This window comes from Sphaerodactylus townsendi, linkage group LG09 (genome assembly GCF_021028975.2).
Source record: "Sphaerodactylus townsendi isolate TG3544 linkage group LG09, MPM_Stown_v2.3, whole genome shotgun sequence".
Lineage (NCBI taxonomy): Eukaryota > Metazoa > Chordata > Lepidosauria > Squamata > Sphaerodactylidae > Sphaerodactylus > Sphaerodactylus townsendi.
The window spans coordinates 56,265,386-56,287,867 of NC_059433.1; the positions used below are offsets into that span (position 1 = coordinate 56,265,386).

Consider the following 22,482-nt stretch of genomic DNA (forward strand, 5'->3'; position numbering starts at 1 on the left):
AAACAAATGAAAAACATTCAGATTTTGTACTGCTTGAATTCAGGAGGTTCTTATTGTCTCAGCATCTGAGGCAACCGTAGTAAAAGGAAAGAGGTTGACTACAATATTACACCCAACTAGAAAAAGCCATCTAAATATTATACTTCCCTTTTTTAACATAGACATGGTATTCTGTTGCCCAGAGGCAAATTTTTGAAAACAAAACCTTTTCATTATGCATTTCTGTAAGGAAGAATGGCTATCGAACTAAAATGGTTTATCAGATATGTTTGCCTTGGAAAGACATTTTGTTTCTGTTCTGCTCAGACTTCATGCCCGTGAATTATCATCCTGTATGAATGATGAGGCCAAAAATCAGCTGTCTTTGCACTGGTGCTATCTTTTAAATGTCCGAACCACAGAATGATCTCAAGTTCCAACCTAGCTAAATAGGTTAGGAAACATTAGGAAGAACTTTCTGACAGTAAGGGCTGTTTGACAGTGGAATATGCTGCACCAGAGGGTGGTGGAGTCTCCTTCTTTGGAGGTTTTTAAACAGAGGCTGGATGGCTATCTGTCAAAAGTGCTTTGATTATGTATTTCTGAATGACAGGGGTTTGGATGGTCCTTGTGGTCTCTTCCAACTCTATGGCTCATTCCGCACATGCAGAATAATGCACTTTCAAACTGCTTGCAGTGCTCTTTGAAGCTATGCGGAATAGCAAAATCCACTTGCAGACAGTTGTGAAAGTGGTTTGAAAACAAATTATTTTGCGTGTGCGGAAAAGCCTAAGATTCTATTAAATTTCTTTGTTAGCCTAAAAATTATGCAAATTCTTACTAGTGTTAACAACCATCCTGTAATGATGATTTCAGATTTGGCTAGTGAAAAACTACTGTATGTTTTTGCAGTTTTGTTACTGGAAAACTGTTTGTCGCTGCTTAGAATTATTTATTTTTTGACATTTGTTTCTAAACTATCAGTAACTTTTAGCATGTATCCTAGGCCAAGTGAAGCAAGAATTTTCTAACACAGAAAGTGGAAGAAGAAATCATTTTCATTTCAACACAAGTTTGCATTTTTCTTATTTATCCAACTGGCTGTCCAAAACTAACCCTTCAGAAATAAGAATTTAATTTTACTATGCCAAATAAAATAGCAGTTTGTTGTAGAATATATTACATTACAGAATGAATATAGAATGAATATTTAGATTTTTTGCAATTTTTAGGTGAGCCACCTTTATTCAAGAGAAAAGACAAGATATAAATGTTTAATGAATAAATACAAGTTTTAATAGAGAAAAAATGTAATCTGTTTTCAGTGAGTCCAAAGTGGGTGGGGCTGAAGCCACATTGGAAGCAGCTGAAAGGTTGTGCTGGTGTCCATGCTACGAACACAATGCCAAGCAGAATGGGTAACAGCGCAGAGAGATTTACTGAGCAGTGTAGGAACCAGTAAGTGCTCTTCTACACCGTTGCTGGCATTCCAGGGGTGCTTCTAGGGCCAGACTTTCAGCCTGGAAATGCCACCCCCCCGCCCCCATGCTGGCAACCAACTTGGTTATTTAAAGGTGTAGACTCCAGTTAATATATTTACAGGTGCAATTATTCTAGCACAACACCAAGATTACAATATATTATATGATGAGCATTGAGGGTAAGTAAGCTGGGATAGAAATATTTATACCAATGGCATATTGAATGACTGAAGCTTAACAGCTAATTGCTATGTTGTTTGATTTCAGCAAAATCGGCTTGGCTATCAGGAGAATTTTCCCTGGAAAGTAAGCCAAGCCTACATTTATGTATCCTCTCAGAAGAAGCGGTCTGTGAAACTTATGTGCACATCTAGTTGAAGTGACTGTATGTGCATTTTTGCTTGTTAAAATTGTGCACTTTAAAATTGCCAGGGACTATCCTAGTTGTAATCGTGCATTTCAGGGAACTTGCTGCCCAGCTAAAGAATTGTAAACAGTAATTATTAATGTCCTTGGTTTTCCTCCTAACCCTGTATAGGATTTTCATAAATTGTAATTTATGTCTAACATAATCTGATAAAAGTATGGGAGCTACCTGACTGTGAGGCAGGCTGTTATGCCAGGTGGCACCCACAACAAAGAATGCTCAGCTACATACAGTTATTGATCATACCTATTTGCAGGGCAGCACCTTTATACGAGCCAAGCTTTCACAGTGAAATATTCCCTTGAATCTCACAGTCCTTTCTGTACATAATTATTGTCTGTTTCCTTCATTGTTGAAGATGTTTTCCTTCATTCTTGGTAGCAGAGCATCTGCTTTTCATGTTGATGGTTCCAGGTTCAATCTTTGGCACCTCCACTTAAAAGGATTCAGTGAGGTGAAAAACCATATCTGAGATGCTGAAAAACGAATTCTAGTCAAAGTATTAACCCTAAGTAGGATTAAGTGACTTGTACTTCACTTTTTCTTACGATTCTCATGATTCCATTACTATTTGAAAACAAAGATGTCACCTGAAAATTATTGTCTATTTCAGTGCATTGCTTATGCTTCAAGCAGGCTTTTACTTATTTATTGAATGTATATTCCAGAGATGCTGCTTGAAGCTGCTCCCAAATAAAATCAGTACCATAAAATTATTAAAAACAGCAGTATAAATTGTTGATATGAAACGAAAGACATTAGAAACAAGCTAGAGGCATAAAACAACTACTGAGCTGCCTTTTAAAAATCCATAAAATGCCTTGGTTACAAGCCTGAATGAAAAGAAAAGTTTTTGCTGGCCACCTAGAAGACAGTAAAGGAGGTGCCAGGCAAGCCACTAATGGGAGAGTGTTCCAAAGGCAAGATGCATCTTCTGAAAAAGCTATTAACTGGTGGCCACGGACCTCAGCTCTGCAGCTGGAGGCACAAGTTCAGTACAGATGGACAGACACACCCCAGCATACACTGACTGAAGGTGCAACAATGGGGCCAGAAAAGTCCATACATACACCATCCCTAAGATTAGGAATGTTGGTGATAGGTTGCATGGCTACTAACTGCATGGTCATACCTTGCAGATGACCAAATGATTGTATGGAGGCAGGGGACAGGGCCAGCATACTCACATCTGCTCTCCCTCCCCAGACATTCAGTCAGTGGCTGGGGATCGTCATCTATACCAGGCCACACCAAGGAAGGCTGTGGAGGCAGATCTCAGTTGGCAGGCTGACTGTCAAGACGTTTAAGTCTCATTACATTCTTCAGAATAGGTTGTTTTTCTTATTTTGTCAAGTCTTAGAAATGCATGTGAAATTGAATCTGTGTTTTAAGAAAAAAAAGAGCCTAGTTGTCTTCTAACACTACTACTTTAAAAATAGTTTGGCATTTTTTCTCTTTCTCTGATAGTTCTATGTCTCTGGAATAAATTGGACAAATTACTTATAGAATGATGATCTGTCTTACAGATTTGCTTCTGTGCGTAACCCAAATGGTCACAGAGGGTGGATGTCAGAATAATTGGTATTTTCACAATTGTTGGACAGATTTTACAACTGGAATCACCAGTGTGGAGCACATGTATTGTTACAACAGCCAGATGACTAAAACAATGCAACTGAATGGAAACAAGACATCGTAGCAGATGGAATTCATTGGACATAATGAGAAAACTCTTCTTTTGCACTCTTCTGCTTCTAAGCCTAAATATGTATATGTCATATGCGGTTACTAAATAGATTAACTCTATTAAGACATGTAAATGAGTGATGATACATTCCTATGAGTTTTCATTGTACAATCTGATTGCATAAAATTATTATAAAGAGGAACAGAAAGATGTCCATTTTGCCTTTTTTTAAATGGATATATGTGCAAAGACATTACAAGTTGGAGATGTTACATTATACTCTTTTACTCCTCTGATATTATTTTGTTGCAGCAAAACCCTATAACTTTTACAACTTTTGCATCTTAGGTCATAAGCACACTTTTCCCCCACCACACTTCTCCTCCTTCATGGGAGCAGAACAGGCGAGCTGGCCAGGGGTGCCAGTAGAGGCAAGCTTGTTTTCATGCTTCTGGTCCCCCTTTCTGCCTTCTGGCACACTATGTCTAATGGACAGGTTACCCCTGAATATTTTAATTAAATTTTTATGTTCCTGCTTTGTTCTTTTTTGTAAACATTTCTGGAATATGAACAATAACTTGTGTTGCACTTATGTGGGGGAGGAAGGGTTTTTTTTCCAGTGGAGGGATCTTTCCACAGGCTGGGGGGGTGGGTGGTGGGGGGAACTATCATTGTCAGTGGAACAAAGACATACAATTCAATCATGTGTAGGTTGTTAAATGTCTGAGTATAAGAATAAAGAATAAACACTTTCACAAGTGGCTGATGTTACAAAGGCAATCAGGAAAAAATGTGCTGCCTTTCAGTTTGGTCTTTTGATGTCTAAACATTTATCTTTCTTGAAATTATTTTGTAAAGTCTACCACCCCAGGTAAAGTTGTTACCCAGCATGGAAAGGTCAAACTGTGAAGGAACAGAGGTTTTGAAACAGGGGTATGCAACCTGCGGCTCTCCAGAGGTTCATGAACTACAATTCCCATCAGCCCCTGCCAGCATGCTGACAGGAGCTGATGGGAATTGTAGCTCTTAAACATCTGGATAGCCGCAGGTTGCAGACCCCTGCCAGGTTGCAGGGCTGGGCAGTCAGTCAGTAGGATGGACTACTGGAAGGTCACAATCAGCACCTTGGTCAGTTCACTGTGGAGGTAAAAAATGATACTAAGATAATTTGCAGAGCGTTGATGAGATGTGTCTTTGGTTTGGTCCTAATGAAAAATATTAGATAGAATGTGTTGTTCAAAGAGCCAGTGCTCAAAGTGTTTTTTCAACAGTGATCTGGAGCCTAGTGAGATCTAAAATGCTTTGCCAGGTAGGAGTTTGTGTGGATCCTGCCTCTTTGGAGATTTGGTTCCACATTGTATGAACTCTTGTTTCTGTGATGTGACTTGTCAAGAGGGGTTTTGTTTTTTTTGCTGGGAAGTCAGGTGGGATGACCAGAGCTAAGAAAATTTCTGGGAAGGAATTTTATGAGTCTGATTATATCAGCAATTAAAACTCCACAGGAGTAAAGGATTAAGAGATATCATTATTCCTCCTGGTTTTCTGTGGAAGACTTCAGCAAAGAATTCTCTCAGTGGTTACTTACTAAGCTGATTTAATGGCTAGAAATATAAGCATTTAACATTTATAACTTTCTTTGCAAATTGCATTTGTCTACAGTGGGTGTTTTGTAAGACTTCATATGTTTCTGATTTTCTTCAAAATACATCATTTTTCCACCTGCCCACCTCTTTCTTCCCAACATTTTTTTGTCTTTCCTTGAAAATTAAGGGAAAAAGTAATCTCAGCTCTTATCTGGAATAAGAAAGGATGAAATAATGTAAAGAATTTAAGAATGGGTAAGATAAAAATGTGGACTTGTATGCTGTGTTATTGTTCTCATGTTTCTGTCCAGCTGCTATGGTAGTTTTTCTCTTCTGCTGTGCTTACTTTCTTCTGGGTACACAAGATCGGTTCCCCCCCCCCCCCAAGGGTCCTTACATGAACGTGCTGGTGTGTGAGGAAGCAAGCGCCACAGTGGAAGAAAGCCTCTGCAGTCATCAGAGAAAAGTGTGAGGGAGAATAATGTCAAAGAATGATCCAAGTGATATACATTGTACTGTTGTTGGTTATTCCACTTTACAGAAATTCCATGGAAGGCACCTATGCTTCAGTTGTTCAGTTGCAATTGTGGAAAGGAAAAGAAGCTAGTGTTGACAGGCATTGTGTCTACTGGTTTTAAATGTGGTGGGCGTTTCTTTACTTTTAATGCTGAATATTATATTTATTGTTTTATGAATAATAAATAAATATAAATAATGAATATATAAATAAATGAATAAATAATAGCAAAGTGGTTGATCCCTGGTACAATCACAAAAGCAGCAAAATGAGACCTGTCTCATACAAGACTTCTCAAGAACATCCCAAGTTTGCAAAAAAAGAGAAAATTTTGTAAATTAACCAAAAGAAAACAGGATTTAAAAAAAAAACCCTTTAAAAATGGCCTGTTAGGGGCTAAATGTTTTCCCGGTTGCAGAATATTAAGAAAAGTTGAGAATTGGTTAAAAGGAAAAAGAGGAAGAACATGCCATTCTTGAACATCTGAGAACTTATTGAATCTCAGAAAAAGGGATTTGGAAACTAATCCCCTCTCCTGTGATTCTTCACAGGCCTCACTTTTTCAAAAGAATCCACAGTCATGGTGTTAATACAGGTCAAGGAGGATGAAGCAGAAGTTTTACTTTATGTTTTTTAGTCCCAGTGTCTCCGAGAAATATCTGAACCATCTTTCCTGCCACACACCAAATCTTTTTAGGAAATGGACAGATCCAGATGGGGCTTTTGCCTGGCAAGGTTTCTGATTTGGTCATTGGAGGTATGATTAGCTGTGTAGATCTTTTAAAAGGAGACAGCAGCTGCCAATGATTTTCATTGCATTGCTGAAGGTAAATTGCATGTGTGCAAGAAAAATACTTTTATAGCCACCCTATTTCTGCCTGAAGTATTTCAGAAACCTATTTTAGTCCCTAATCTCCGTGTCAGTTTCATGTTCTTTCTAAAACCTAACAAAGCTGTAGCATTTACAAAGATTAAATGAAAGTATCCATTATAAGAGGGATAGTGAAAAAAACAAGATCTGATATATTCATTGTCTAAACTGTAGTTGTCCACTGTTTTCCCATTCTCTTTGCTTGCCTTCATTTTCTGTTTCTTAATTACCTGTCAATGGAATTTAGTATCTATAGGATGCACACCTGTCTCATCTGTGGTGTTCTTCTCTGAATCCTCACACGCTTCACTGAATTGTAACATCATAAGGTACCGCTGTGGATATGATGAATTTCAGATCAAAATGTTCTAAATTGCTATTCTTCTTAGCCTGAAGAGATACAGTTCTCTTGCTCAGCAGTATCAGCTGCATTCAGACTCTTTGCAGGCAATGAATTGTTTGTGAAATTTCAAGAGCTCTTATGCAGATGTCATATATTCAGCTTGCAAAAATCTAGGCACAGATTAACAGGGGAAAACACAGTTGGAGACTGGCTTTCTGCCCAGAAACTGCTTTTAACCTTTTCAAAGGGAAGTTGGTATGTGTATGTATGTGTAACTCTGTTGGGGAGGATGCCCAATGTTTTCTCCTTAAAAACTAAATATCGATTTTTGGATTTCATCCTTATTGATTAAAATTAGAGTAAACCCTCCAAATGTGTACCTTGGGTCACTTACAGCTTAACTGTCTATTGGTGTGCTGTAAAATTATGTGGAAATCGGTGGGACTGGCATATCCTGTAACTTTGAATCCTGAAGTGGTCTTGCTTCATTACCTAAAAGATGAATTAAATCGGGAATTAGTGATGAATCGTTAGAATCTGTATTGACTTATATTGGGGGGAAATCTTTCTTTAATGGAGCTTTTAAAAAACCTGGTCAACTGTTACTCGCAGTGGCCCACCAGGTGCCTTTGGGAGCTCACATGCAGGATGTGAAAGCAATGGCCTTCTGCTGCTGCTGCTCCCGAGCACCTGGTCTGCTAAGGCATTTGCAATTTCACATCAAGGAGGATCAAGATTGGTAGCCACAGATCGACTTCTCCTCCATAAATCTGTCCAAGCCCCTTTTAAAGCTATCTAGGTTAGTGGCCATCACCACCTCCTGTGGCAGCATATTCCAAACACCAATCATGCAATTTACATTGCATAAAACCAGAAAATTACTAGAAATGAATTATTCATTAGATTCATGTAAGGCAGATCAGAATTGAAGCATTCTTCGCTTTTGAAATGTGATAATAGCTCACATCTCAAGAGTTGGTTCTCCATCTCCATCCCCAAAGATTTCCAGTATTCACCTGAGTTTATCACAACCTTTTTTTCACTTTAAAATGCTCGGACTCTCTCAAATGCAGTACTGTTGCTTGCTTGCTTTTTCTCATCCAAATTCTGTACCTTTTCCTTATCATGCTTAAACTGAAATGGCAACTGAATAACACAGTCTAAAAGGAGTCCGCTACATTTCAAAGACATATTTGTACACATATGTGCATTTAGGTACTTTTTTGTTCTGGTTATATTAATTGGTAATGTAGAATTAGGTTACACCAAGACTATTGTCCACAGTTATGGATCTTGTCCCCGATGCTTTGAAAACTTTAGCAGGGTAGTCCCCAGCAAGTGGTGAATGGGACAATTTTTGCATGCTTTAAAAGAAAACTCCAGAGCATTTAGAATGCCCTAAATGAAGTACTGAAATGAGGAAAATGAGAAGGCAGCAAACTGGACAGTAGTTACTGGACATAAGCCTGGTTTAGGAAATGATTAGAAGGTGAGAAGACATAACCTGATAAAGTTTTATGAACCACCATTCAGAAAACAAGATGAAATTTAGCAGGATATTCTGATCTTCTAACTTGATTAAATAACGTTAGTGCTATAACTGTATGAAGTTTGATTTGTGAGCATCATGTCTCAGTCTTTTGTAGTCCTATTTTAATTCTATGTCCTTGCTTATCAATTTAAGGAAGAGCTGTCAGTTGCTGCCCAGGAGGTCTCTTATTGAGCAGATGGTATGCAACAAAAGTTGGCCTTGCACTGTACAGCACTGGCTCTTGTGTCTTAAAGTTCTTTTTTTCTTACACAATGTGTCAGATTTAAACACTCTCAATGCTTCTTTTGCTTTCTTCCTAGCTCTGGGTGGTCTCTCCCCCCTTTTTATACTTGTGGTAAATGAGATCTATTTTCACTCACCAGTTCAACTTTGTTGAATCAACATGAATATATGGTAAAAATGTCAGTTCTAAGTACTGCAGTTGCTCAGAAGAACTGGGATGAATCAAGAATGCAAACATGTCCTGATGGATAGAAGGATGGATAGTAAGAAGTATTACAAAAGGAAGACCCATGAGGAATCTTGGAATTTATCAACAGATTTTCCCTCCCTTCTTTCTGACCCATACCACCTTGTGCAGGATATTATATGCAGTTTTACGTTAACTTCCCCTCACCCATCTTTTCAAACATCTTTTTTCTGGCCCTCAGCTTGTTTCAAAGGGCACAGAAAGTATTCAGTCTTCTTTGGGGGGGCAGGGGGGGTAGGGGAGGAGGCGGGTTTCCTTTTTAATTAGCAAAGTAATACTTGTTCTGCAAACTTGTCTTGTTGGAGGACTTTCTTAGTAATAAACACTAATCCATAAAATCTATTATGAGAGGTAACATGAGAAATGGCTGCAGGAGAGTAGATGGTCCAGATCCCTACCACAAATCTCCTTTTCTTAGATACTGTAAGCTGTCAAGAGCTTACCTGGATCCATCCACCTTTAGTACCCTGCCTTTATTTTTTCAACATTCCAGGAACTGTGAAAATAACCATTCTTTAAGGCAATTGCGGGGGGGGGGGTCTTTTTATAGCAATGTTCTGCGTACCTTCGGAGATCCTGACATTTTTATGCAAGTAGGCCTGTCCTGATGCTTTCATAAAACCCCTTAGGGTAAGTATCTCCCCTATCCCCCATAATAGAAGCTCCACATGAACTTTTAAGAACTGAATGGCCTCAAGGGCAATTACTAGGAAAATACAACATTGCCAGCCTTCAAGTTTTGGTTTCTGTCAATAAAAAAGAAGGGGAAGGGGCCAGACTCTTCCCAGGAAAGATAATGGTAGGGTGGCTGGTGAGTGGGAAGGAAACAAGTTAGTAGAAAAGGGAAGAGACTATGGAGATTTTTAGGAAATGAAAAGAGGAATAGTAGGGGAGGAGAAAGTGTACAAATGAATTAAAACTAATTTAATCCAGTACATATTATGAAAGCACCAGAACAAGTTTGTTTTTAATATTTCTATTTTTTCCCTGCAAATCTGGGATTTTTGTCACTTTTGTGAGAACATTTGTCTGTTCATGGCTACTATCTCCAGATTCAAGTATCCACAAGTCAGATCATTTGGGGAATTAGGTATCTTGACAAGTGGAGAACTCACACGGATTTGCAGGGGGCATCTTATTTTCCTGTCTCCCATTGTTTCCTGTGTCCATTCCTGAAAGCCCCCTTAATCTCTCCCCCTTTTTCTGTTTCCTTCTCGCCTTCCCACCTACTAGCCGAATGGACTCAGTTGCACAGTATGACCTGCCAAGCCAGGCCCAGTTTTAGGTGCCAGACTCTGAGCCCAGTTGCACAGCAGGGAATCCACAAGGTCTTGCAGGAGAAAAATATCATTTCCCCCTCAATCATCTTCCTCACTCTATTTCTTCTTTCCTTCCTCCTGGAAATTCCCTTCTCCTTAGTCATTCCCTGCTTCCTTCTCACTCACCAACTAATTTACCTTTTATCTGTACCCATCGTAAGCCATATCTATTAGCTACTTTTTTATACTCCACCTTTCTGACAGTTGGGGGTCCAAAGCAGCTTACATCATTTTACATCTCCATTTTATTCTTTCAACAGCCCTGTGGTACTTTAGACTGAGAGTGCATGACTGGTCCAAGACCAACCCAGTGAGCTTCCACCATAGAGTGTTAGGTAAACCTGAGGCTTCCAGATTCTAGTCTGACACTCAAACTGAGTTTTGCAAGGTTGTTTTTGTTGAATAGTAGCAAGCAGCTGGGCAGGGGTGAGCCAAGAAACTTGTGTGATAGCAAGTTACCCAGTGGTTGCTGCATGGCCTTGCCTCAATTAGTCTTCCCTCAGATGCCCAAACTGCCCTGAAAAGGAACAGAATCATGGTTTGAAGCAGGGGTCCCCAAACTATGGCCCGGGGGCCAAATGTGGCCCCCTGAAGGCATTTATCCGGTCCGCCAGGCATGGCGGCGATGGCTCCATTCATGTGCAGTGGGGGCTCGAGGGAGAGGAGGAACCGGCCCCAACGGCTGTTGGTTGCAATTACATGATGGCACCCCCAAATCTCCATGAATTTTCTGACCCAGAGTTGGAAACCTTACACGTGGCAACTCCTGCTCCGCCCTTCCCTCTCAGCTTCCACTCCCATGTAAGCTGCTTCCTCAGGCTTTCTGTTCACATACTCAACACTCCCACATTGGCATCAGCCAGGCTGGTGAATCGCTCACTGGCTGCTAGGGAGGAAAGAACCCAGGAAGATACCTGATCCTGGGTTAGATGGAATGCTTCATTGGGAAAGTTCTGCTTTTTTTTTTTTACAGGGGAAGGTATTCGACAGCCTCCCCAACAATATTTGGAGCCCACCCTGTACTTGACATACTTTGGTTACTGTTCTAAAAACAGACCATGACAGAAAGGCTGAAAGGTGAAATCAAACATTTTACAATCATTTGTGCATAGGAATTTGTTCATAGTTTTTTTTAGTCCGGCCCTCCAACAGTCTGAGGGACAGTGAACTGGCCCCCTGTTTAAAAAGTTTGGGAACCCCTGGTTTGAAGTCTCTACTGAGGGCATTTGTTTTGTTTTTTAAAAAATATAGCTACTTCTAGAGAACAATTTATGTGCCTTTACACAGATAACTGTTTTCTGTTCAGGGTTGTTATTGTTTTTGTTTTTAAAAAATGTGCACACATTTTTCAAAAAAATCGTGATTTTTCAGCAAAACTAAGTCACTCTCCTCCCAAGGTATGAAAAAAATTCTTTCTCTCTCTCTGGTCTTGATCCATAGATTTAAGTAACTATAGATGAGGCCATATTGAGAATTAGATATATTGATAATGATGAATTTCCATTGTTTGTTTGTTTGCTTGTTTGCTTGTTTGTTTGTTTGTTTGTTTGTTTGTTTGTTTGTTTGTTTGTTTGTTTGTTTGTTTGTTTGGGGTAAGAATACTCATTTAGGAGTCCCCAGAATTAACTTGTACAGCTGGAAAATTTAACAAACCACACTCTACCAGAGTCTTATGTTTTCCAGCACTAGATGCATTTTGCATTTGATATTCAGTACAGTTTTTTTATAATGATTTGTAGCCCTACTGTTTCCTAGTTAGTCTAATAATGCCTATTAAAGAGCTCATTTTATATTCCTAAACTCACTAAGTGATGTTTATCTGGCTTTATTGCATTGTTTATTTCTGCATTTAGAATTGAAGTACAAAGTTATCTCACTATATGAAGTGTAGCATAAAAACATTTATTGAGTTGGATACTAATAAGTGCATTATACATAGAGATCTTAAGAATACATAATGTATGTGAATTACTGTCATCTTAATTTTATTGTAAAGAATGGTAAATATTTTAGTATTTATATGCAATATGATATCCTTAAAAGAGGAAACAACTTTTCTGCACACCAGGTGCATCTAATAAAATGCCCATGATGGTAAAATAATCAGCTGATTAAAAGTGAACTTACATAAGATCTTCACTCTCTACAAATACAGTGCTTTAGTTCCAGTAAGTGCTTGGGGAACTTTTAAACTTGAGTTTTGCATCATAGCAATAAAATAATATAGGACTGTTTAATAAAGATGTATTAAAGAAGATTTGCCCTATAAAGTGAAGATCCTTTTTCTATCAAGATCTCACTTTGGTGCCCAGGGAAAATTATCTGACTTGAAACACAGGTCTCAGAAGTGCTGACATGGAGCCCTACATACAAGGGATACTCCACTCATTTCACTGGAGGTACTATTCTTGCATATGTTCTTTGCTCTTACACCTCCCCTCCCTTCTGGGAACAGACCTCCCTGGGACCCTTCCCTTCCTGAAACCCTTCCCCCCTCTCCCCAGGGTGGGTGAGCCATGACCAGTTGTTGAGCGTATTCTCCCCCCTTCCACTCCCCTGCTTCAAATAAGGTGCTACAAGGGTCCAATTCCACTTGCTCTTTGCTGTTGAACATGTAGCAATCCTGAAGGTTAAAATGAATAGTATGTAGTTTGCTAGAGAGTTTGGTCATAGAGGAGACACTAATCATAGTTTGTAATTTGAACTGTAGAGAGCCAGTGTGGTGTAAGGGATAAGAACGACAGATTCTGATCTGGAGAATTGGGTTTGATTCTACATATAGCCTGCTGGGTAACCTTGGCTCAGTCACAATTCTCTCAAAGCACAGTCCACATAGAGCCAGGCAATAGCAAACTACTGCGAATGTCTCTTGCCTTCAAAACCTGAGAGTTTGCCATAAGTCATAAGTGGCTTGAAGGCATACACACACACCTTGAACAATAGCATTGATTGCTGTTTCAGACCAGTGAGGGCCCAATCAGACAAGATGCTGGGAGTTCTATGACTGGGGTTCTAATTGTTTTGTTGAATGCCTTTATCATGCATAGGAGGGGCTATGTCACAAGGAGACAAGAGGTCTTCTTCCCTTCCACATTGTTTTTCTAATCAGAAATAGCCCCAGGGAGTCATCATTGCTTTATTCAGGTAAACATACATGCTTCCTCAGTAAGAGAAACAATGGCTCCTAGAGCCATTAAGATCACAGAACTAGTGTGTAGTAGTAGTAGTAGTAGTAGTAGTAGTAGTAGTAGTAAAGCCTTTATTGGCATATACATATTAATAGTGTGTAAACTACAGAACTACTGTGTAAACATTTTCATGCCCACTTCTAATTCATGCCCTGTGCATCTGATAATTTACCTTTTTCTAATGAGGGGAAGAGCACATCATGAAATTCTTTGCTTGTCTGATTTGGCTCTTAAAATTAGTAAATTAATTTATTCATAAAATAATTCATTCAACAGGTGTATGTGTGTATATATATATATATAAAATAGCTTTTAACATCTTACAAATGATTTGCTGATCTCAACACTTGTAACTTATCAGCATTCCGACTGCCCTATTTGGGACCAGTTATAGTTCCCAAACACAGGATTTGATTATCATACCTTTATACTGGTGTTGGTGTTTAACAGTACCCACAGGGATGATGGGTATATGGTGTTTGACATGAGAACAGTGTTTCTGCCTGCCTTGGCTAGTAGTCACTGGCTCCTCTGTAATGGAGCCAGTCATTGGCTCCTCTCTGTTTGTGTATGAGTCTCCTGCATTGTTTCATGACTCACTGGCCCTTTCCGCATGGGCGATATACAGTGGCCTAGGGACAGCAAAAATGCCATCCCTGGGCTGCTGTTCACACAGGAGGCCGTCCTGGTAGCGGAGTGAAGCCACTACTTTTAACCTTGCTCAACGAGCGAGGTTTTTGCAAAGCGGTGTCTTCCCCATCGCCTCCACTGACCGTCATGTCCAGTGTTGCCCTGGAGGGCTGCAGAGACCTGCCCACGCTGCCCTCTGACCCTTGGAGGTCAGAGGGCAACGTGGACAGGTCCCTGCAGCCCTCCAGAGCGACGCTGGACATGAAGGTCAGTGGAGGGGGCTGACCGAGAAGCGTCTCCATGTGGAGCCGCCTCTCCGGCTGGGGGGGAAATGGGGGTTCAACAGAAAATGTATTGATTTTAATCGTATGCTTAACAATATTTTAGTCCTGGGGAAAGAAAATGAATTATTGTTTTTGACTCTGCAAAAACTATACTCAACATAAAGTATCTAAAAAGAGCAATTATCCAGAACACCAGCCTATCCTTTGTGTACATGTGTGTGTGTACACACTCTGTGTAAGGCATGGGAGTTGATTTATTTTATTTTAAATTATATTTATTCCAACTTTCCCAGTTAACTCAAGGATAAGACACATTTTCATCGTTGTTTCCAGTAGAAGTCAGAAATGCAGCACCAGGATTGAGGAAGCCCAAAATCACATGAGGAGCAGAGAATATAAATTCCCATATTAGCCTAGGGATACTCTACTATAATTTGGAATAGTTTTTAACCCTTATGTTATGAATCAGTAGTATCTTTATAAAATGAATAAATGCCATCTGTGTAGATAAGCAAGCAACTGGATGTTAATCCCAGTTTGCTTATCATCTTAATAAGATACAAATAAGTAGGAAAAAGAATGAAAGAATGCTTTGGCTGGGTGCTGTGGCTAATGCTTTGGCTAATGCAGACCATAGCTTATAGTCCAGCTAACAAATAAAAGAATGTGCAGACAGATCTCTGTTGCTATAACTGTGATATCATGCACAGTTACTAACATGTGGTTCGTTATTTTGCGTTTCAGATCACTGCTTGTAGTTGAGCACAAAGAAACCACAGAGTTTTCCACATCCTTCAGTGAGAAGAAAGAAACCAGCAGAGCAGGATTAATGCAGGCTTCTTTCTGGTGGCCTTTTTGTACAAAGGCTGCCTTGGAGGGGAATAAAGAAAGGAAGAAACATCGTGGTATTTAATAAGCTGTGAAATGAAGCACCATTTCTGTGACTGCTGCTGCCACCACCACTGCCACTGCTCCTAACCCTCACATTCCAAGATTCATCTGCTCTTCATTGCTTAATATACATGTTTCGGTACCGTGCATTTAGAAGATTCCAGAAAGTTCAAAACGGCTGCTGGGGAAAAGCCACCAAACATGCCTACAGAAACACTACAGACAGGTAGCATGGTCAAACCCGTCAGCCCTGCAATCACGTTCACTTCTGCTGTCCCTCTTCGCATTTTAAACAAAGGACCTGACTATTTCCGTAGGCAAGCAGAGCCTAATCCAAAAAGACTGAGTGCGGTAGAGAGGCTGGAAGCTGACAAGGCAAAATATGTCAAGAGCCAAGAGGTCATCAATGCCAAACAAGAGCCTGTAAAGCCTGCCGTGCTTGCCAAGCCACCGGTATGTCCTGCGGCTAAGCGAGCCTTGGGCAGCCCTACCTTGAAAGTGTTCAACAATAATGTAAAGACTGAGAGTGGGGTCCAGAGGGAGAATCTAAAATTAGAGATTTTGAAAAACATCATTAACAGCTCAGAGGGCTCCAGTTCAGGTTCAGGCCACAAACATAGTTCACGAAATTGGCTTCCCCACAGATCTGATTCAGGAGACCTAAACCGGCACTCATTTGCAGAGTCCTTAAAGGTATTTCCAACTCAAGGCCGTAGCAGTCCTCAAGAAAGCCACTCCAGTGTGAGCAGAAGACTATTGGAACAGTCGCCAGAGTCATTCTTGCACGTTTCCCATAGCTCATCAGACATTAGAAAAGTATCTAGTGGTAAATCCTTAAAAGCAATACCATGCAGTAGTTCAGCTCCACCTTTGCCTCCCAAACCCAAAATTGCTGCCATCACTTCTTTGAAATCACCAGAGATGGACGTGGTAGAGCCAAGTTGTGGAGTCAACAGAAGACCTTCATTACAGCGCTCAAAGTCAGACTTAAGTGACAGATACTTTCGTGTTGATGCAGATGTTGAAAGATTCTTTAACTACTGTGGACTGGATCCTGAAGAGCTTGAAAATCTTGGGATGGAAAATTTTGCAAGGGCTAACTCTGATATTATCTCTCTCAATTTTCGTAGTGCAAGTATGATCAGTTCGGACTGTGAACAGTCTCAGGACAGCAACAGTGACCTTAGAAACGATGACAGTGCCAATGACCGTGTGCCATATGGCATTTCTGCAATTGAAAGAAATGCCAGAATCATCAAGTGGTTATACAGCATTAAGCAAGCTAGAGAGTCACAGAAAGTGTCCCATGTATAAGCGAATGCACAGGGGAGTAAGCGAGGACTGTATCTTTGTGAATAGTCAGTTGTGAAGGGTTGTGAAGTCTACTTGAAGTCTTAATACACTTCTCAGATCTTTTTTTGTGTTGCTTGTTGTGCAATGTTTTCAAGTTGCATGCCTGTCAACGTGTGAACTGACCTGGCTTCCACTTGAACAATAATTAGCTACAGAGCCTGGCTGAGCTTACACACATTATCTGCCAAAAGTTTAAGACCAGAATCAATATAGGGCTTTGTTTATAAACAAATATGTTTACATTAAATGGCTGTATGGCTTCTTTTCAATATATCTGTAGTTCCTTGTGGGTTTTTTTTTTAAAAAATATCTCACGACGTTTGTGTCTTAATCACAGGTATAGTTAAAGAACAGGTATTTTTTCAGCTTAAATTGAAATCAATTTGGAGGCAGAAAAAGAGGAACATTGCCAAAATAAGGAAGATGAGCTTGGTCCAGTGTCCTGTTAGTACAGCTCTCAGAAAGGAATTGAAATTTCCCATCTTTCCTGCTTCAGTCCACTGAGCTCCCTGTAAGGCTACTTGTGAGGTACAGGGAACCCTCAGGAACAGTGAGAAGAGCAGAGTGGGAAGGGAAATCAGCGAATATTGTCCTCCTGGGCTGCTGGTGGAACTGCCTTACACCAGCAGAAAATGGCCTTTGGCACAAACCACTTGTCTAAAACCTTACCTAGAATCAATGGAAAGTGATTAAAAATATCTGTACATAATGTCTAACCTAAGATGCAATCTTTTGAAACAAGATGTTAACTTTATTTTTAAGGGTTCAATTAGAACCTTTTTAATAATCCTTTTTAGATTAAGGTTTTCTGTGGGGGGGGGGGGGAAGCCTTTTGCTCCCGCACACTAAGTTTTCCTCTAAAAAGGACTCAAAAGTGTATTAGTTTTGCAGTTGGTTGGTGAAGAAAGGTCTTATGGTTCAACCAATCAAGAGATTGTTAGAAAGAGGTCCAAAAAGTAACCAATCAAAAGACGGGCTTTTTTTTTTAAAGGAAGGTTCCTTGTCTTAAACTTTTGACAGGAATGATTAGATTCTGTTTGCTGATCTTGAATGCCTTTAAACTAGACAAAGCACATCATGATTACAAGCTCCTACTGCTGCCTACATTTTTGTAGACCTGTTTGAGCAGTTCATGAACTGAAAATGGAAGTACACAGCCATATCAGTATAAGAGCCTCTTACCCGGATGTGAAACACACTCAATATAGCTGAACTATATCTGAGAAATTGTGATAATGTTGTCTTAAATATGTTATATCTTAAGGCTGTGGAGGTTTGTTACAGCTCTAGGAAACTGTAGAAACAAGACAGTATGTAGCTCTTTTTTCCATCCTCTTCTCTTCTTGCCCCACCCCCACCCCCCCGGTGTTTAGTGCTGCACGTCAATCTGTTACACATTTTTTTGACAATCTTGTGTCTTCCCAATGGTTTAACTGTCATGTCAAAGTGACAGTTGTGGTGCGTAGTGGAGAAATTGAAAGTGCAGTGGTTTGCTTCTTTATTATATTCATGCTTTGAAGTACTTTGCAGCACTATCTAATACTTCATCAGCTAATAGGAAACTTTTTATTGTGTAAATGCTGTAAGACTTTGTACATATTTAAGTTCTTATGAGATCTTTAAAAAAAGAGAGAGCATTATGCTAATAAATAGCTCTTGGTGCAGCTACTGGTTATGTGTTTCTGCTCTTACACTCTTTTTACCTTTCACTCTAAAAGTGGGTACAAAAGAGAGATGGAATTCAGTGAACATGAGTGCAGCTCTTTGTTATAAACTTACAAGAAAACACACACATCCCTCACAAATGTTTATAAAACTGCAGTTCTTTCAGACAAAATAAATGGAGTGCTCTTGATCCAAGGGATGGACGAGATTAAACCCTACTTCCAAATTTTGGTCTTCTCTTCCTGCCACTGATGTTAACAGTACCTGTGTTAATGTATTAGGCAACTGGAAGCAAGTTCAATCCAGAATGAACTGAACATTGGCGGGCTGACAAAAAGAAAAAATCCAAGAACCAAAAAATTTCATCCTACATTATCATAGAAACCTGGCATGTTACCATCCTATCCGTGTGTACAGCTTCCCATAGTCAAGCATAGTTACATATAATTTACACACAGGCAGTCAACTCAAGAAGGGACTGGAAAGGGAATGCTGGATTTATGCATGTGTGTATTGTGAATTCTTTAATTTGCTTAATTAAAACCACTATAATAGAATATTTACAATAAAGGTACAGACTAGTCTGTTGGACTGCCAGTTTGGTCAGCAAACAAGTTTCACAAAGAACAAGTTTTACACAGGTCTGAAGAGCAAGAAAGAGCATAAATCCTGGTAAAAAAAAATGTAACTTGATGGTAATGCAAGCTGAAAAAGAATTTGAGGATCACATTGGTAAAAATATAAAATAATAAACAAACATTTTAAATACATCAGAAGCAGGAAAGCAGCCAGGAAAGCGGCTGGTCCGTTAGATAACAAAGGTGTGAAAACATTACTGAAAGTAGATAGGAAGAGCTGAATGAATTAGTTGTCAGCTTTGCAATGGGAGATGTTATTGAGATACAAACACCCAAATGCCTTTTTCAGGAAGGGCATCTGAAATGCAAAGTCGAAAAGAGGAGATAAGATGAAATACTAGGATTAATTACAAATTAACACATCAAACGGTATGGAGCATAGAGTTGTGTAAGAAATTCTGAAATGTGCAGTTCTTGATCTTCAAACAAAAAATATGCTTATTCAAATCCTCTTGCCAGAAGATGGGAAAGTAGCCAATACAATGTACAATATAAAACTTGCAGGAGTAGCAATCCCATTTCCCCCAATTTTGCTCTCCCACCCACTTATCTCAGTTTCTCACTCTTTTTTCTCTTGATACACCTTTTCTTTCTCTCTTTCTCCACTCCATGTCTGTCATTTTCCCTTCCGGCCGCGACCCCATCATTCTTTTTCTTTTCCCAATCACCCTCCTGGTCTCCTGCTTGCTTCCGCTCTCCTTCCCACAGCAGTCGTGGTGGCAGCAGTTCTTCTGGAATCACAATGCAGCAGTTCTTCTGGAATCCTTAGGTTTGCCAGTTCCAGGTTGGGAAATTCCTGAAGATTCAGAGATGGAGCCTTGGAAGGGTGAGATTTGGGGAGGGAAGCCACCTTAGGAGGGTATAATGCCATAGACTATATCCTCAAAAGCAGCCATTTTCTCCTGGGAAACTGAGCTCTGTCATCTGAAGATCAGTTGTAGTTTTTGGTGATCTTCAGTCCTCATCTGGAGGTTGGCAACCTCAGTTCTCCTAGAGGAGCTGCTGCTTTGGAGGGTGGAGTATAAGGCCTTATAATCTTCTGAGGTTTCTTCACTCCTCAAACTTCACCTTTCCCAGGCTCCACTCCTCAATTTCCAGAAATTTCCCAACCTGGAATCAGTAACCTTATTTCCTTCCCACACGATAGCAAACCTACTTCTGTCTTCTCCACTGTAGCCTCTGTTTTGGATAACTCCAGTCTTTCTCCACAGTGGGACCAAGGCAGCTTACATTAGTCTCTTTTTCTATTTTTTATCCACAGAACCCTGTGAGACTAAAAGTATGTGACTAGTACAAAATCCCTTCCCAAACCCTGTCTCTTCCTACTTCACCACATACTCTCCAGGAATTTCCCAACCTGGGGCTGGTAACCCTAGACCTAGCCCCTGTGAGACCTCCCTTGAAGACCAAAATAGGTCTGGAAAAGGCCTTGCCCTTCTCCCTGCCTTTTAGTCACAAAACTGAAGCTTGCAAAGTTGTGGTTTCCTAGCAACAGCCACTGAGGAAATTCACTGCTTAAAGCTACAGGTATTCCATTTATTATTATTTGGGGGGGGGGGGGGCTAACTAGTTTTTTTAAAAAAATTCACATTTTTCAGTAAAACTAGAACCCTTTTCATTCTAACAAAAAGATATGTCTTGCTTGTTCACAGTTCTGTTCATCAGGTTTAAGCATCCAAAGATTTAGCCAATTTCTCTATTAGAATATAGTATGATTTTTAAAAGGGATGTGGAGGCAAACCAGCCCCTGTTAGTCTAAATTCTGTCATGGTAATTTGGTGAAAAGCATTATTCAAATATTATTATTCAAACTTACATAAAAACAAAAATTCCTTTTGAAAAGGGTGTTCCTTGAGATTTATTAAGAAACAATCCGCTCTATATTATTTACTCGGACTTCTTAGAAACCTTCTCCCAAAGCCCTTCATCAAAGTCTGAGTAAGGCAACAATCATGGCATAGGAACAGATTCCTTTAATGATCAGTAACTGGGTAAAGTATTGGGAGAAGGATGGTAAATAGTGTTCACAATGGTGAAACATAAGCAGTTGGATTATCCAGGGTCTGCTTTGGGACAGGTTCATAAATAACATGAAATCAAGAGTTCGCAATCAGAAGCCAAATTAGCAAATGATCACAAATGTTTCAAAATGATGAAAGCCCTGCAACTAACCTTAAAACAAACTGACCTTTCGGCTGAGTAAGCAACCAAATAGCAAATGAGACTCAGTGTAAACATCTGTAAAGAAGTCAAATTGGGACAAGAAATCTCTGTTTGGCAGAAGAGATTTTCTTGATGTCTATAGTAGTGTTGCCTGACAGCACTAAAGGAGGTCACTTTTCCTTCCTTCCGCCCCCCATTTTCTCTGATTTTCCTTATTAATTACATTTGTGTTTTTAACTGGTACTTGCCTGTGTTGTTCACACACAATACTGAGCAGCAGACTCTGTACATACAGCAGTACCTATGCTCAGTTCAAATCCACCACTGTCACTTCAGATCTCCCTATTGCAACTGAAGCCAGAAGAAGAAATTCAGCTGTCCACATCACTCATAGCCTCAAGGTGGCAACTTGCAGGACACCAAAATGAAATAGGAAGGTAGGTGTTTAGGAGGAGCCACACTGGTTCATTTGGCTTGCTTGAGTCCAGACCACAGCTACCACCTTTGTTACCCAGCCTTCAGCAAGTCCCATCTGCCTGCAAGCAAAGGATCATTCATGAGATCTACAGATAACCAGCCAGCATGATAGAGGAGATGAGCAAACAGCAAGTGGGAGAACCTTGAGTACATTTGGGTGGATGGCTTTTTGACCTATTGTAAGTAGAAAAATGGTGAGCCTGACGTACATAATGTATTAACCCTGTATTGCTTGTGTGTCTTGACTTGAACAAGACTTGCATTGGCTCAATGTCTTGAATGATCTGCTGTGGATGTGTTTTGATTTCTGTTTCATTAATGTACTGATTACCATGGAGACTAACCTCACCCCCTCAAACCGAAGAATCAGAAACGGTATCCATTGCAAAATGATTAAATTGTTCTCGCATGCCTAAATCATGACCATATATTTCAAAATGTGACACTTGATCTGGGCAGACTATTGCCTGCTTGCTCATTGTGGGTTGTGTTTTCTGTGATGGCCTGGTATCATGTGTAAATGGCATTGTTTCATGGTAGGGGAATTTCAGAAGATAGATGAATAGAGTCCTTCAGAAAACTGCAAAATCTACAAGGGTATCAGATATATATATTTTTTAATTTCAGGAGTTGGCATCCCTTGTACTGAATTTCACTCCTGCTTCACTGACAACGCAAATGGCAATTGTTGTTTGTAGGAATTCTCAGTTTTCAGAAGACACATACTATGTGCACTTGCGTGTATCATCTTGAACTTTCTTTCAAAATTCTGGAACGACAATTCAGTGCCTTCCTGCATAGGCCTAAAAGAGAAAGTTGCAAGGAAGTGGAAATACAGCTGTTCTTCTGCCTCATCTTTTGCAATTAAGTGCTAGAATGAAAACAGAAAGAGAAATGATGATGAAAATGTTAGAATGGAAGTTATGAATGTTTTTTTTTTGCACTACAAAATGCTGTGTATGTTT

General features: G+C 39.8%; 1 protein-coding gene across 4 annotated transcripts in view; it reads left to right on the top strand.

Annotated features, from left to right (window-relative positions):
• Positions 1-18,238, top strand: part of FAM110B (family with sequence similarity 110 member B) — a 69,750-nt gene extending 51,512 nt beyond the window's left edge. For 3 of the 4 annotated variants that reach the window (XM_048507879.1, XM_048507880.1, XM_048507881.1), the window contains exon 2: positions 15,075-18,238. In XM_048507879.1, coding sequence (XP_048363836.1) covers positions 15,423-16,535 — 1,113 coding nt within the window. In that variant the 5' untranslated portion in view covers positions 15,075-15,422 and the 3' untranslated portion in view covers positions 16,536-18,238. Of the gene's footprint in view, positions 1-3,413; positions 4,131-15,074 lie in introns of those variants that run through there. The other variant, XR_007245466.1, reaches the window with a different exon arrangement.
• Positions 18,239-22,482: the final 4,244 nt, after the last annotated feature.